This window comes from Rhinolophus hipposideros (genome assembly GCF_964194185.1).
Source record: "Rhinolophus hipposideros genome assembly, chromosome: 5".
NCBI classification, from domain to species: Eukaryota; Metazoa; Chordata; class Mammalia; order Chiroptera; family Rhinolophidae; genus Rhinolophus; species Rhinolophus hipposideros.
In genome coordinates, this window is record NC_138051.1 from 40,983,494 (window position 1) to 41,000,190 (window position 16,697).

Genomic DNA, 16,697 nt, shown 5'->3' on the forward strand with positions numbered 1-16,697 from the left:
TTCTCAGTTCCTTTAGGAATGGAGCCCACTATCCTTAAGTGCTGAAATGGACAGCTGGAAAGAGAACTTATTTTAGCTGTTGTTTTCCAAAGGTATCTCCCACACTCTCCGCAAACAATGACCCAGGCAACCACATTGAAGTGAATGATTTGATCACCCAGATACCCTCTAAAGTGCAGATACAAGATATTACTATGGAGTTACACTGTCCTCTGTGTAATGACTGGTTCCAGGATCCACTGATGCTAACCTGTGGCCACAACTTCTGCCAGGCCTGCATTCAAAACTTTTGGAAGCAGCAAGCAAACGAAACATTCTGTCCTGAATGTAAGATGATATGTCAATATAGCAACTGTACATTCAACCTTGCCCTGGAGAAGCTGGCAGACAAGATGAAGAAGCTACCCCTACTCAAGGGCCATCCACAGTGCCCAGAGCATGGAGAGAACCTGAAACTGTTCAGTAAGCCAGAGGGGAAACTGATCTGCTTCCAATGCAAAGATGATAGGTTATCTATGGGGAAGTCTAAAGAGTTCCTGCAGATCTCTGATGCTGTTTGTTTCTTCATGGTGAGTGAGCCCTGGGCTTTGAACAATCCCTTAGGAAAGCTGGGGGCAGGGGAATATTCTCTCTGCCAATCCCACCCCTTTGTTCAGATGATTATTAGAAAGCTCAGAGTGCTCAGAAAATACAACGTATCTTGCAATGTTTTTTCTCTAGAATTGCTGATTATAGGAAAGGAGCAGTGGGGGACCTGTGGCCTACTCCTTCAATCAATCAAATATTTACTTAAACCTTGCCGTGACAGCACTCTGCTAGACACTATGTAGAATATGGACATATAAGATATTGTTCTGGTTCTAAAAGTCTTGAGATTTAGTCAAAATGAATAAAACAATGGAAGTAATATAAGATAGTCTACGATTGAGAGCATAATTTTGTCACATTAATAATTCATAAATGTTTAGAATTTCAGAAAAGATTAGAGAAAACTGAAACAGTCAGGGGATGCATGGTGAAAAAGTTTGAACTGGGAAATAATTTGGATTTGGATGGGCAGAAGGAAGAAGTAAGTGCTCTAAGTAAAAACAATGTAAGTGAAGGTATAGCGAGAACAGTCTAACTAGGGTAGAAAATATATAGAGTTCTCTTGCCTTTCTCAAACCCCTGTAGTTAACTAAGAAGGTAAAACAAACTAAATGTTTCTGCTGCTTGTAATCTTCTTCACAATTCTTGGAAGAGACAGGAACTGTGATACAGGGGAAAGGAAAGACTTTTGCAGCAAGAGTTGGCTTTTTTTCTGACACTGGAGCTTTGGGGGAGATATCTCTTATGGCCCTTCTCCCAAGTCAATGGGGGTTAATTCCACATGGTATTCCCAGGAGGAGCTTACCATCTACCAGAGTCAACTGGAGGCAACCCTGAAGGAACTCCAGGCCCTGAGGAACATGCAGAAAGACGCTATTGCTGCTTACAAGGTGAGGTGCAGGGCAGAGGGGTTATGAGATTGAATTAGAATATAGCCTCCTCGTAACTAGCTATTTGGGTCGAAGGGTACCTGTACTATATTATCAATGCACTAAATGATAACTGGATGATAGAATTAAAAAACAGGCACAGGAGGGTGGAAAGGAATGTAGCAGTGGAATCAGTTTCCAATAGTTGATCTACAGAGTGAGCAGACTGGCCTTTCCCCTAATATGCTGATCCTTTTGAATGGTTCAGTCACCAGGTCATTGTATTGGGGTTGTGATCTGTCTGGTCTTTCCTTTAATCTATGGCAAAATAAGGAATTTATCTATTGCAAATCCACTAAAGATAGCTCTGTCCAAAGAAATACTTTTCTTTTCTCTGGGTTTACAACCAGGATACCTCTGAACCAAAGTCTCTCAGATTGCTGGTTTTTCCCATCAGATTTGATCTTTCCTAGCTTCCTCCAAATGTAATAACACTACTGCCTATACTTTCAACTTCCCAGGAACTCTAGGACAACATTAATGGTTAGAGACTTAGCAAATCAGTCCCTAGGGTGGGGGGAGTTTTATTGCTTCGTTAATTATTCTATGGAGCGGAGTATTCTCTGGCATTTGGCATCTGGAAGAAGAAATATATACAGTGAGAGGAAGAAGAAGGATAGAGGGAAATAATGATGTCTCCAAAGAATCTTGTTCCTGTTTTAAGGGTTCTTAGTTCAGCTATTAAAGTCAACATTCATTCATTCAAAAATATTTCCTAAGTGGGTCAAGCATTACACTAGATACTATATTCCACTAGGTTGGGAGACAGATGTTAAATAAATAACCCCACCAATAACAATAAAATAACAACCTTGATAATTACTATAAATGAAAATACAAGGTGCTATGAGAGCATATAAATGGGGAACCTAACCTAGACTGGGGGAGTTCTCTGAAGTCACCTGTTAATAATTGAGAATTGAAGGACAGGTAACTTAGCTAAGTGAACTGGGTGAGGGGAATATGAAGGACGGGTTCTGAAGAAGAATGTTGGATGAAGAGTACAGAGCATATGGAAAAGTCCTGAGAAAGGAAGTTAGTTGCTATGTTAAACAGAGAGAAAGCCAATAAAACTAGATCCAGGTAGGCAAGATGAGACTGAAGAGGCAGAAATGGGCCCAAACATGTAGGCTCTCATAGATAATGTTAGAAATGTTGAACTTCACCCTGTAAATAATTAGAAGCCATTAAGAGGTTTAAACAAGACACAGCTTCATCTTATTTTGAAAATATCAGTCTGGTGGCTCTGCAGAGAATGAATTGAGCGAGAGGAGGACAAGGATAATGGGTAGAAGGCTAAGGCAGTGGTCCCAGAGCATGATGGAGAGGCAGTGGTGGTGGGGGGGAGAGAAATGAACAGCGTCAGCATATGCTTTAGAGATAAAAAAAACCTGGATGTGGTGATTCATTGGATGTGGGGGCGAGTGGAGATGCCACACAGACGGTTGGATAGGAATCTGGAACTTAGAAGTTGATGTAGGCTGGAAAGAGGATGTCAGCATATAGATGGTACGTCAAGCTGTGGTGAAAGAGGATACCACCTTGAAAGAGTGCAGAATGAGAGGGGCAGAGAGCCCAGGACAGAGAATATCAAGTAACTCTAAGATTTAGTGCTTGGTTAGGGGAGTCAGAACCAACAAATAAGACTGAGAAATAGTGGTGAAATAGGTAGAAGGAAAACTGGAAACATGTGAGCTAGAGAAACGAGAGAGTTAAAGACTATTTGATGAGCGCAATTATAATGGACTATAGAATCTAAGCTGGGTAAGAGGGGACATGGAGACAAAAGAAGTTGAAGGAACAGAAATGGGGTCAATATGTAGGAGGTTTCAATGAAACCCCAAAATTGTTGCAACAGGGGTATCTGAGTGAGTATAAAAAGTTATTTTTGGAGATGGTGCAATTGCTGGGTATGATAAAATCCTCATTATAACCAAGAGAATGAGTGATAAAGGTGGAAATCACTAGAAATGAGGAGGATAAGGAACCAAGAAACCAGGATATCAGGTGGCTCACCCACGAGGATGTTGAGGTCACCTAAGAAAAAAGCTGCAAGTGTAGCAGCTATCAATTTCAGTGCTTCAAACATTTCCCATCTCCTGCTTCTTTTACATTTCCTGGCAGCAGGAGTGGCATCTCCCCATTTCCAAGTTCTTGATACGGGCAGTTCTTTCAGCCTCCGTATGGCCCGTCTAGCATCACTTGGTAGATATTGGTTTGCACTTCTGGGCAGGAGGGTGTTGTCATTCCTTCTAGAATGTTTGGTTAACCCCAAGTCTAATTTATTGTGGTATTGGTTACCACCTCAGTGCTGCATTAGGAACCTGCAGACCACTTTTGATTATTTTTCATCTTCAGCTATTAAACTAGCTGAGAAAGATGGAGTAAGTCCACGCCACCCCCGCAAATAAAAAGGGGGGGCTCCTTTTAGTATGGTTGAACGTTGATACTCAGCAGCCATGTGTATGCATTTTCCTGTTATGGCATTTCCAAGTTGTGTGAGTCCTGGTGGTGTGGGCCCCCACCCCCCAGTGCTAGTCTCAGTAATTACCAAGGTGATGACCACGGACGTTTCCAGGAAAACAAGCTACATCTGCAGCAACACATCTCCTTGGAGTTTCTAAAGCTGCATCAGTTCCTGCACAGCAAAGAAAAGGACATTTTAAATGAGCTCCGGGAAGAGGGGAAAGCCTTGAATGAGGAGATGGAGCTGAGCCTGAACCAGCTGCAGCAACAGTGTCTCCTAGCCAAGGAGATGTTGGTGAGCATCCAGGCACGGATGGGACAGCAGGACTCCTTCGACTTTCTCAAAGTAAGACTCCCTGTCAACATGAATGGGTGCACTACTAGGGGGAAGAAGCAGAAAAGATGTAGAAGCAGCTTTTCCCCACAAGGGGAAAAGACTGCTATAGCACAGATTCTCTGAGAGAAAAGCCAGAGGCTGCTTTTGCCTTATGTTCAATAGAAACCTTTACTTTCACCCTCCTAGAAAAGAATAAAACGCCATTAATAACAGTATGTGTTAATATTTTAGTATTTCTCCATAAAGAACTTTGAAGCTTTATTTCTCAAAAATAATGCAACTTATGTTGTAACTTTGGCTCTCAGCCATCATAAATTTACCTGTTTGAAAAGTTGGTTGCCAGTCCTTGCTACCTGAAGCTTCACCTCTAAAGTGGCATCGGTTACCACCACAGCCTTCAGGAGCTTAATTATCCAGATTAAGGAAAAGTAGCCTTGGGGCTGAAATAGTCACTGTGTGTTTTTCCTGAGACTATGTGGCAGTACACATAAAAATAGCTTAACTTTAACTTTCTTGTTCCATGTAAAAGGGAACTCTAGAATATCAGAGCAAGATAAGGCCAGCTTATATTGGGTTAGATGAAGGATGCAGATCAGAAAATGCATGTGGAAGATGAGAGGTGGCGACGGAATGGGGACCATCTGCACAGGATCTCAGGATTGACAATCAAATTCTGGTGATGGCCAGTATCACCAAAGAAATTTCTGGAGTTGATGAACAGGAATCTAACTTTTCTATTTCCCTTTTCCTCTTCTAGGATATTACACCTCTCTTGGACAGGTAAGTGTTTCCATATGGTATTAATACCCTACGTTCAGTCCCTGGAGGATGTCCAAGAATAAATGGTTTACGTCCCCTGCAGCTTGAAGCAAGGAATGAGGGTGCTGACACCCAGAGAGTTTATCTCCAGGAAGCTGAATCCGGGACTGTACAAAGGTCCCATCCAGTACATCATGTGGAGGGAAATGCAGTCCACTCTCTCACCAGGTATCAGTGGGTAGGAACGATGGGTTCCTGGCTGTCCTAAACTATGTTTCATCTGTGGGACCTCTTCTGTGGCCCTAATTAGTACTTTAGATGGAGTCTAGGATGGGGGGTAGGGTAGAGTTTAGCCAAAAGAAGGCTAGTTGGTATGACTGAATTTCTTTTGGTACCATGGCCTAAGAATTCATGGCTTTTTACTGGTAAACTGAATCTGATGTCAGAATTACTTCTCAGCCTATGATTTTGTTTAATTGTTGTATCAAATGTGACAACCAATATTTTATCTTGTTTTGTTAAATCACTTATATAAATCCCTGGAGCTTCTCTGCCTGGAGGAGGAGGTTACTGTACATACTCTTTGAATGTAATAGGGTTTTTACAAATCCTCTTGTGTTTGATGTTCATAATATAGAGAATAATATTTTGGGAAATTGTTTAGAGATCTCAAGTGCTTCAAAAGAAAACCATAAGTTCAATAGGTGTGCCTAGAGCACTAAGTTTTTGTCATCCTGCAGATACCAAAGGACTGAGCAGGACAAAAGAACACATGGAACTAAAGTTCTATATAGTTTTATAAAGTTTTATAGAACTAAAGTTCTAAATAAAATTTTTTGGATAAAATTCATATAGACTCATTATTAGTAGTAGTTACTGACTTAATAAGCATCACAAATCTACCCTTGTTAACAATTTCCCCAGGTAATTGACACTGAAAAAAGATCAGCTTTACTGAGGTACAATTATCATAGAATAAAACTCACCATTTTAAAGTGTACGATTTGATGAGTTTTGATAAATGTGTATACTTATGTAAATATTTCCAAAATCAAGATGTAGAAAATTTCTATCATCCCAAAAAGTTCCTGCATATCACTTTGCTGTCAGTCTCTTCCTTCTATCCCCAGCCCCTGACACTCGCTAAGCTGCTTTATTCCACTTTAGTTGTGTCTTTTCTAAAATGTCATATAATCATACATTATGTAGTCTTTTGGTCTGGCTTTTTTCCCCACTTAGCATAATGCTTTTTGAGATTCCCCTGTTTGTTGTATTTATCAATAATCATGTTCTACGCATACATAAAATTTGCTATTGATTCACCAATTGGTGGACATTTGGGTAGTTTCTAGTTTATGGCTATTATGAGTAAACTTGCCTAAACATTCATTTACAGATTTTGTGTTTTAATTTCTTTGGGGCAAATATCTGGTGGTAGGATTGCTGAGTTGTGTTAAGTGTATGCTGAACTTTGTAAAAAACTACCATATATATATATTTTTTTTTTTTTTTTTTTTAAGTGGTGGTACCATTTTACATTCCCACCTGCAATGGATGAGAGTCCCACACTTTCTCCACATCCTTGCCAGAACTTGACAGTGTCAATCTTTGAAATCTTTTATCATTTATCAGATGTATAGTAGTATCTCACTGTGGTTTTAATTTACATTTCCCTAATGACTAATCCTGAGCATCTTTTTACTTGCTTTTTTGCCATTCATATATGTTTTTGGTTAAGTGTGTTCAATCTTTTGCTCATTATTTTTATTGGATTTTTTTTCAAATGTTGAGTTTTAAAGGACACAAATTCTTTATCAGACATACGTTTTCAAATATTTTCCCTCAGTTTGTGGCTTGCCTTTTCATTTTTTAAACAGGGTTTGTGAAAGAACAAAAGTTTTTAACTTTGATGAAATTCAACTTACCAATTTTTTTAAATGTTTTTATTCTGCGTATGCTAAAAAATCCTTCCCTAACCCAAGGCCACAGATATTTTTTCTTACACTTTCTTCCAGAAGCTTTATTATTTCAGCTCTTATGTTTCAGTCTATTATCCATTTAGAGTTAATTCTTGTATATAGTGTAAGGTAAGATTCAAGGTTATTTCTTTCCACACAAATGTCCAATTGTTCCCACATCATTTGTTTAAAAGATTACTCTTTTTTACCACTGACATACTTTGGCACCAGTGTCAAAAATCAACTGTAAGTCTACTATCGTCTCTCAGTTCTGTCAATCAACCTGTATTGTCTATTCTTATACCAACAACACAAGTTTTTATTATTTTAGCTTTATAATAAATCTCAAAATTAGGTAGTGTGATTCCTCCCTTTAGTTCATTAGTTTTGCTTCATGTATTTTGAAGCTCTGTTATTAGGTGAATACACATTTAGAATTGTTATGACCTCTTGATGAATCAGTCTTATTATAATTATAAAATGTTTCTCTGTATCCCTGCTAAAATATTCCTTTTTCTAAATTCTATTTTGTCTAATATGTGTATATTTTTCCATCATCTTATTTTTAACTCATTTGTGTTTTTATATTATATTTTAAGTGTTTCGTGTAGCTAACATGCAGTTACGCCTTGCTTTTTAGATCCAATCTGACAATCTCTTGTCTTTTAATTGAGGTGTTTTGACCAGTGACATTAATAATAATCAATATGATTGGATTTAAATCTAGTATCTTGATATTTGTTTTTATTCATACCATCTGTTCTTTGTTTTCTTTTTTCTCTATATCTATCTTCTTTTGGATTGAGTACCTTTTAGTTTTCCCTTTCATCTTCACTATTGGTTTATTATGTGTACTTATTTTATTTTATTTTTTTCTACATTTTTTGGTTGCTTTAGGATTTTACAATATGCATCTTTAAATTATCCCATACTATCTTCAAATAACAGTCCTTTACATATAGGGTAAAAAACTTACAACAGTATACTTTTACATTCCTCATCCTTTATGCTATTGTTGTCATACATTTTATTTCTACACTCTAAATTCCAGATATATTATTTTTCTTTATTTAAACAATTATTTTTTAAAGAGATTTTTAAAATGAAGAAATATCTTTTACATTCACACTTTTACAATTTCTGGCACTCTTTATTTTTTTGTGTAGATACAAGTTTCCATCTGATATCATTTTTCCTTCTGCCTGAAGAGCTTCCTTTAACATTTTTTATGGTTCAAGTATGCTGGTGAGGAATTATCTCAGCTACTGTTTTCTGAAAAAAGCGTTTATTTTACTACATTTTTTTGAAAGATGTTTTCTCTGATATAGAATTCTGGGTTGATAGATTTCTTTTTTAATACTTTAAAGATATCACACTACATTGTTTTCTGACTTTCATGGTTTCTGATGAGATGTCTATTACCATTTTTATCTGTATTTTTCTGTGTGTACTATTTCTTTTTTTTAGGCTACTTTTAGGATATTTAATTTTTGTCACTTGTTTCCATCAGTTTGATTATGCTGGGTCTTGGCATCATTTTCTTTATATTCATTCTGTGGTTCATTGAGTTTCTTGAATCTATGGGTTTATTCTTGTCATCACATTTGGAATAATGTCTATTATTATTTTTTCAAGAATTTTTCACCTACCCCCCTTTTTACTTCCTTCTGGGACTCTGATTTTACGTTTTAGACCACCTGATATTGGCTGACTTTTCACTGGTGCTAAGTATTTTTAGCTTTTTTGCTCTGTGCTTCATTTAGAATAGTTCCTGTTGCTACTCAAGTTCTTTCATCTTTTCTTTTGCACTGTTTAATCTTCTGTTAATTCTGTTCAAGATGTTTTTTGTTTCAGATACATTTCATTTCTAGACGTTTCATTTGAGTCTTTATTTTCCATTTCCCTCCTCACCATGTTCATGTTTTCCTTTACATTCTAAAGCAAATGTAAGATATTTATGATAGCTGTTTTAGTGTCTTTGCTAATTCCATCACTGTTGTGATTTCTGGACACTTTTTATTGCTTGATTTTTCTCCTGACTCTGGGTCTTATTTTCCTGCTGCTTTGCATGGTTAGTAATTCTTTTTTCTTTTTAACAGACTTTATTTTTTAGAACACTTTTAGATTTATAGAAAAAATGAGAAGACAATACATAAAGTTCTTATATACCTTATCCTCAGTTTCTCCTATTATTAATGTGTCATTTTACATTTAGTGTAATACATTTTTTTTACAATTAATTAACCAATATTAATACATTATTTCTAACTAAAGTCCATACTTTTGGTAGATTTCCTTAGTTTTTACCTAATGTCATTTATCTGGTCCAGGATTCCATCTAAGATACCACATCACATTTATTTGTCATGTTTCTTTAAGCTCTTCTTGGTTGTGACTTACTTTCCTTGTTTTTGATGACTTTGACATTTTTAAGGAGTACTGGTCATGTATTTAGTAGAAAGCCACATTATTGCAATTAGTCTAACTTTTTTTCATAAGACCAGGGTTATAAGTTAGTAAGAGGGAAACCAGATAAAGTGCCATTTTCATCACATCATATCAAGCATACACACTGTCAATATGGTCTATGACCACTGATGTTGTAGTAGCTGAGTAGTATGTGTCAGGTTTCTCCAGTGTAGTGTTACTCTTTCCTTCCCCTTTTTATCTGTGTACTTTGGAAGGAAGTCACTATGAGCAGCCCACAGTGAAGGAGCGGGAATTATGCTCCTCCTCCTTGAAGGTGGACTATCTATATAAATTATTTGGAATTCTTCTGCATGACAGATTTCTCTTCTGGCTGGTAATTTTTTGTTGGATGTCAAACATGATTAATTTTACATTGCTGTTTGCTGGATTTTGTTGTAATCCTTTAAGCTCTATTGGATTTAACTTTGCCATGTAGTTATTTGAAATAACTTTGTTCTTTTTGACACTGTCTTTAACCGTTGTTGAGGCTTTTAAGCTTTGTTAAAGTAGTTCAACAGCAGCCTTTAAATGAGGGCTAATTTAGCCCATTTTCTAAGATAATGTCCTTTGAGTACCCTACCTAATATTCCACATATTATGACGTTTTTCCATTCTGGCTGGCAGGTTTGAAAACTATTCCCAGTCTTGCGTGATCTCTAGAAATTTTTCAGCCTACTACTTTCTGGAGATTCTTTTGCTGGTCTTAATGAGTTTCAATGAAGATTAGTACTCAGCCACATTCTTTAGGGAATCCCTTTGTAGATGTTTGAAAGTCTCTGCAAAGCTCCCTCCTCTGTGTTACTCAACTCTGCAAATTCTAGCTGTCTTGGGATAACAGTGTGTTTTTCTTCCTGTACTCTTTGCCCTGAAAAATCAAACTTTACTTCTAGCAATCATTTAAAGTATAAATTGATTTTTCTTTATTTTTGGTACATTTTTACATCTAAGAAAAACAAATGGGATTTATTTAATACATGGCTATTTTACTAATAATGTAACTAGTCAAACCATACTTCTTATTTCTGGTTCTTTGCTTATTCTGCAGGTTCATATTTTGTCCTTTTCTGCCTTATAATAGAGACTGTTGCTTTAGGAAAGGGGCTGGTATTTTTTGTATAAATAGTCAGATAATAAATATTTTAGGCATGTGGTCTGTATGGTCTTTGTCAAAACTGTTTAACTCTGCCATTGCAGTGAAAAAGCAGGTACAGACAATATGTAAATGAATGGTCATTGATGTGTTCCAATAAAACGTTATTTATAAAACAAGCGGCAGGCCAGATTTAGCCTGCTGGTTGTAGTTCTATCAATTCCAATTTAAAATATTTTAATGTAGTTCCTTTAGTTTTATGTGTATCAGTAAAATATCACCAAATGTACTCATTTATTCAACACACTCTGATAAAGGACCTACAACATGCTAAGCATTAAGTTAGGCTCCAAGTACATAGAAATAAGAGATATAGGTTCTGCTCCCAAGAAGGAAAGACTATAGAAGACCAACTTAGCATCTGTATTAGCCATCTAGGTGAAAAATTATTAAGATCTAGGCCACAGGCATGGGAATGGGAATGGAAAATAACGAATAGATTCCAGAGACAGAATTCCAGGAGCTGAAATGTACCAGAGAGTAACTGCTGGTAAGGAATAGAGAAAGGTAACATCAAGGACGGGAATATAGGAGATGCAGATGTTGGAGGGAATTGATGAGTTCAATTGTGACCATGTTGTGTTGAAGGACCTACAGCACAACTAAGTGAATATATTCAAATAGGTACTATTCCAGATGGAGCTTAAGAGAGCGGGCAGGGCGGAAATAATCAGTATAGAATATAGCTGAAAGAATTGATGTAAATAAGATTTCCTAAGGAAAGTGAGAAATACAGTCAAAGAAGGAGCACCTTATAGAGAATACCAACAAATAAAAGGCAATGAAGGCCCCCAAAGAGATTGAGGAATTCTGTCTGGCAAGAGAAATAAGAGAAAAACCAGAAAACGAAGTTGACATAGAATCTAAGGAAAGAGACTGTCAAGGAGAAGGTAGTGGTCATTGATGCCAAATGTGAAGGTCAATTTAGAAAATGATTGGAAAAGAGATGTTTTTGTTTTTTAATAACAATTGGTGACTTTGGTAAGGGCAATTTCAAGAGTGGAATGGGAGAAGTTATATTGTGAAAGGTTCAGGAGTGATTTGGAATGAGGCAGCAGTGGAATGAATAGGTCACTAACTGGAAAAGTTTCACTAAGAAGCGAAGATGTGAGTGTGGGAACAGCGTCAAAGGAAAACTTTTAAAAACATACTGAAGGGAAGAAGCCTGTAGAAAGGCAAAAATCAACGGTATGAAAAAGGGGATAATTACCCTAGAGCCTCCAGAAAGGAATGAAGCCCTGCTGACACTTTGATTTTTACCCTAGTGAGATCCATGTCTGACTTCCAACATCCAGAACTGTAAGATAATAAATTTATATTGTCAAAACACCCCCCCCCACACACACACACAAAGAAAGGGAATAATTAGTGGAAGTAGGGAAGAGTGAGTGAGATCTAAAGAGAGAGCAAGGTATTGACTTTTCAGTTTCCTCTGCAGATGAGATAAAGATAGTAGAGGCAAACAATTTTATTAGGTGGAGCTTACAATTTGAGTTGAGTTGAAGAATTGAGGGATTCCTATAAGATGTACTGTAGTTTCTCTGTGAAGCAGGGGAAGAAGTCTTCTGCCTGGGGCTGAGGAGGGGAAGTGGTGAAATAGAAGTTGGGGCGGAGTGAAGGGGATTCAGGGTTTGAAATCACTGTTGTGAGAAATTGGAGATGATTTGATTTGGGAAATAAAGGAGTTCTGGGCAGTGCTGAAGGTCAAGCATAAAGTGGAAATAATGATCTATTGTGTTATCTATATGTAAAGTTCTGCGATTTTCCTCCTTCAGTGGGTCAGGAATTGGGATGTGAATTTGAATAGCTGGATAGGTTTAGGGTTGGAGAGTTGTATGGCAGGTGCTGCAGATAAGAGAATAAAAGTGTGGAGGTTACTGGAAAGAAAGCGGCTAATGACAAATTGTTTAGGGAAGGATTTTAAGCCAGGAAGCAGATAACTTAGGAAAATAAGGAGAAATCAGGGACTAGATTAATGAAGTCAAGCAACGGTTGTCGGGGGAGATGAGAGCGAGAAAGCTCAAAAAAAATAAGAGAATGGGATATCTGAGTTTAAGAGTTTAGAGAATGAATATTTCCCAGTGACTATGAGGTCCAGAATATGGTCATTGATATAGACAGCTGAAATGTAATGGAGTCAAAAGTCACCAACAGTAAAGTCAAGGACCTGTAAGAGTGGGAGAGTGGCTAAATCCAAAGGATAGTGAAGTCACTTGGGATGATAGGCTGGAGTTGGGGTAGAAAAGCAAAGTCAACCCAAAGTGCAGGGAGTGTGACAGGAAGTTTGTATATTATAGCATCAAATAGAGATAGAGGGTCATATGAAATGGAATGGCAAGAACTTCAAATGAAAAGTGATTTTTACATAAGGATGAGGAGAAGAGTAGGGTTCTAGACGTGGCAGTGGTGGCTACTGGATCCCTGGCATCTGAATTTAGAAAATAGTCTTGTGAACTTTTGGAAGCTGTGTTTTTGGAGGAAGAAACAGCCAGGTGTCTGTTAGACTAAGGAAGTGATGAGAGAATTCTGTAAACTAAAGATGCAGGAGAGTCAATTAGAAGGAGAGTTCCAAAGGGCAGAGTGAAAAGGGTTGGGTGGGAGCTGTGGGAAGACGGGTGAAGATAGAGAAAGCAAAGAACAGGTAATGGGGATAGAGCATGTTAAAAGATAAAGCATTGGAGGGGTCTACATTCTGAATGTTGGCCAAGGATAACAGGGATATGAGGCATGGTGGAATTAGATGGTGTCAAGATTTCAAATGGAACTTTGATTGAAGTTCATTTATTTATTTAACAAATAGTTACTTGAACACCTAGGAACAGTTCCAAATTTTGAACATAAATGAGGGAACAAAATAGATGAAGTCCCTGCCTTCCCAGAGATTACATTCTAGTGGAGGAGATGGCCAATGAATAAATAAGCAATTTCACATAGTGATAACCACTGTAAAGAAAATAAAGCAAGGTACACTCAATAATTATTCATAAAAAAATAAAGTTGGGCAAGAATGGAAACAGTGATGGATGGATGAACATGCTATTTTAGGTAAAATGGCCACAGAAAATCTCTCTGAGGGGTAACTGCCCCCTCCCTATGTTTTATTGTGGAATTTCCAAACGTACAGAAAAGTTTAAAGAGTTTTACAGTGAATACCCTTGTACCTACCTAGATTCTATCAGTAACCTTACTGAACTTGCATGAACAAAGGCCAAAATGGTGTAAAAGAGTATACCATATGGGGAAATAGTGTTTGAGGACAAGGAAAGAAAGTGTAAAGGCCCTGAAGTATGAAAGAGCTTGACATATTCAAGGAACAGCCAAAAGGCAAAGGTGGTTGGATCAAAATAAATGAGGGCAATGTGGCAGCAGATGAGGTCAGAGAGGTGGGTAAATCATGTAGGTCTTGTTTGCTTTGTAAGGAGTCTAGATTTTATCTTGGGGGATGGAAAGCATAGAGTGTGTTGAGTAGAACTGAATGATCTCATTCATGTTATGAACAGAATAGGTTACTGATGGGTAAGAGTGGAAACAGAACAGTTTAAAACTTTGCAATAGTTCCAGACCAGTGGTATTTTTGGGTTATCTGTGTATATGTTATGAATAGGCTCAGAATATTTTAAAGGTGGAGCTGACAGAACTTACTGTTGGATTAAGTATGGCATGAGAAGAAAAGAGAGGACACAAAGCTAACTCCTAGGAATATTCAGAGCCAGTGCAGACTGAGCCAGCTGGAGGTATCAGAAGCTTGGTGGTGAAAGCAGACTAGGGTTCTAAAAAGGTTGGTAAGAAGCCTTTGTGATACCTCCAAAGATATCCTAGTCGTCATATTGGAAAGAGTAACAACCCAACGTGGATGGGTGACATGTGAAGGAGAGAAGATTCAGACTATCTGGAAAAATTTCAGGATTCTTCAAAGTCTCTTGTGGGAGAGAAATCCTTGGGATGATAGAAAACACTCAGGCTTTTCTGGAAGAGAGAGAGAGTTGGATTGGACTGCTGTGTCTTCCAAGTATATTTAAATCCATTAACAACAAATGTATGCATATATGTATCTGTGTCCGTGATGTAAACATACATAGCTTTTATGATTCCTTTATCAAATTTTGTGCCAACTTTCAATTATCTCACACTTAGAGTTTGTATCATCTTTTTGCTGGTTATGCTTCCAACCTCTCTTTACTTAGAAATTCTTTTTTTATACTGCTGCCCCTTGATTTGTCTAAACCAATGCTTGTCAAATTACCTGTGATGAAGGACCAGTTTTTAAAATCTCAACCTGTCATGGACTGATATGTTTGTAGAATACAATACAAATTAATTATTTGAAAAAATGGAACTAAAAAAGTAAATTACAAAGTGCAAGTCCAGTTTTTTAATTATTAGATTCAACTGACATAAAATTAACCTGTCATATTGCTCCAAAAGTTTCTTGAAGTTTATTCTTAATTTCTCTACTATCTTGTCCCAGACTGGTAACTGTATAGTTTGTAGAACACATTCTGATTAGCAGTGGCATAAAACATTCAGATCTCACGAGTCCCATTATTTATTAAACCAAATGTAAACTTCTTATCCTCTAAACTCTGTACCAGTTAGCTCAGTCCTACCTGCCTCTAACAGGCAAGATTTTTATGATCTATCCCACATAAGCTACTGTTTTTAACCCATTCCTTTCTTGCCTCTGTTTACCCAAAGCATCCTGAATACATCTCAGTTATATCACAACTGAAATACTTACTTTCCTTAGAAAGCTTTCCTAGGACAAACTTACCTAATTGTTATATCTTCAGCATTTGTATTTTCTTATATTTACTAGCACAGGTTTATGCTAGTTTTACATAAAGTAAATATATTATTTGCATTATTTTCTTCATTAGAGCATAAATGGCTTCAAAGTAAAGTCTGATTTTTACCACAAATATAAAAATGCCTAGAATATAGCCACATGGGTACCAAAACAATAAAAAGTATATAAGTAATTACCTGCCTGTTCTAAGAGTATATGTGCATGGGGAGATAAAGTCTATGTAACTGCATTTTACTATGAGAATTTGCATTCACCCCTTTTCTCCCATGCCCTACTTTCTCTTATTTTCTTACTAGGCCTGTCTCCATTGACTTTGGACCCTAAAACAGCTCACCCAAATTTGGTGCTCTCCAAAAACCGAACTAGTGTGTGGCATGGTGACATTAAGCAGGTAATGTCGGATGATCCAGAGAGGTTTGACTCAAGCGTGGCTGTGCTGGGCTCAAAAGGCTTCACCTCTGGAAAATGGTACTGGGAAGTACAGGTAGCAAAGAAGACAAAATGGACAGTTGGAGTGGTCAGAGAATCGATCATTCGAAAAGGCAGCTGTCCTCTAACTCCTGAGCAAGGATTTTGGCTTTTAAGACTAAGGGACAAGGATGATCTAAAAGCTCTGGATTTGCCTTCTTGCAGTCTGAAACTGACTGACAACCTCAACAAGGTGGGCATATACCTGGATTATGAAGGAGGACAGGTGTCCTTCTACAATGCTAAAACTATGACCCACATTTATACCTTCAATAGCACTTTCCTGGAGAAACTTTATCCCTACTTCTGCCCTTGCCTTAATGATGGTGGAGAGAATAAAGAACCACTGCACATCTTACATCCACAGTAATTAGCCATACACTTGTGTAAGTTCAGAGCATTATTAAAGAGATATTGAAATAGTTTACCAGTCTCACTGGTTTCTCTTCTCAATTATTGGGAAGTCTGGAATAATGAAAAGAGGATTCACAAATTGAACTCCATTCTCGGTGTCCTAAGTGGATTTCACGGGAGCCTTTCAAGATGTCATTCTAATTTGCTGGGGTCTTCTATGACGCGGGAGCCTCTCTCATGAGAGTGATCATTGTGATATTGTTAACGGAGCAACTTGAATTTATGATGCTTAGGAACTCTTTTCAAATATGCCAGAAATTCTATTATGCTGTCATTATTCTCCAGCATGACTCAATAGATGAATTTTCAGAAGTATGCTCTTCTTCCTATTTAATTTTCTTTTAATGTAAAA

At 37.3% G+C, this 16,697-nt stretch overlaps 1 protein-coding gene across 1 annotated transcript; it reads left to right on the forward strand.

Moving 5' to 3' along the window:
* Positions 1–242: 242 nt before the first annotated feature.
* Positions 243–16,301, forward strand: TRIM69 (tripartite motif containing 69; the record flags this gene model as incomplete). The annotated part of the gene is made up of 5 exons (XM_081049680.1): positions 243–569; positions 4,012–4,329; positions 5,078–5,100; positions 5,183–5,307; positions 15,760–16,301. The coding sequence occupies 5 exons, from the start codon at positions 243–245 to the stop codon at positions 16,299–16,301; spliced, it is 1,335 nt and encodes a 444-aa protein (XP_080905806.1).
* Positions 16,302–16,697: the final 396 nt, after the last annotated feature.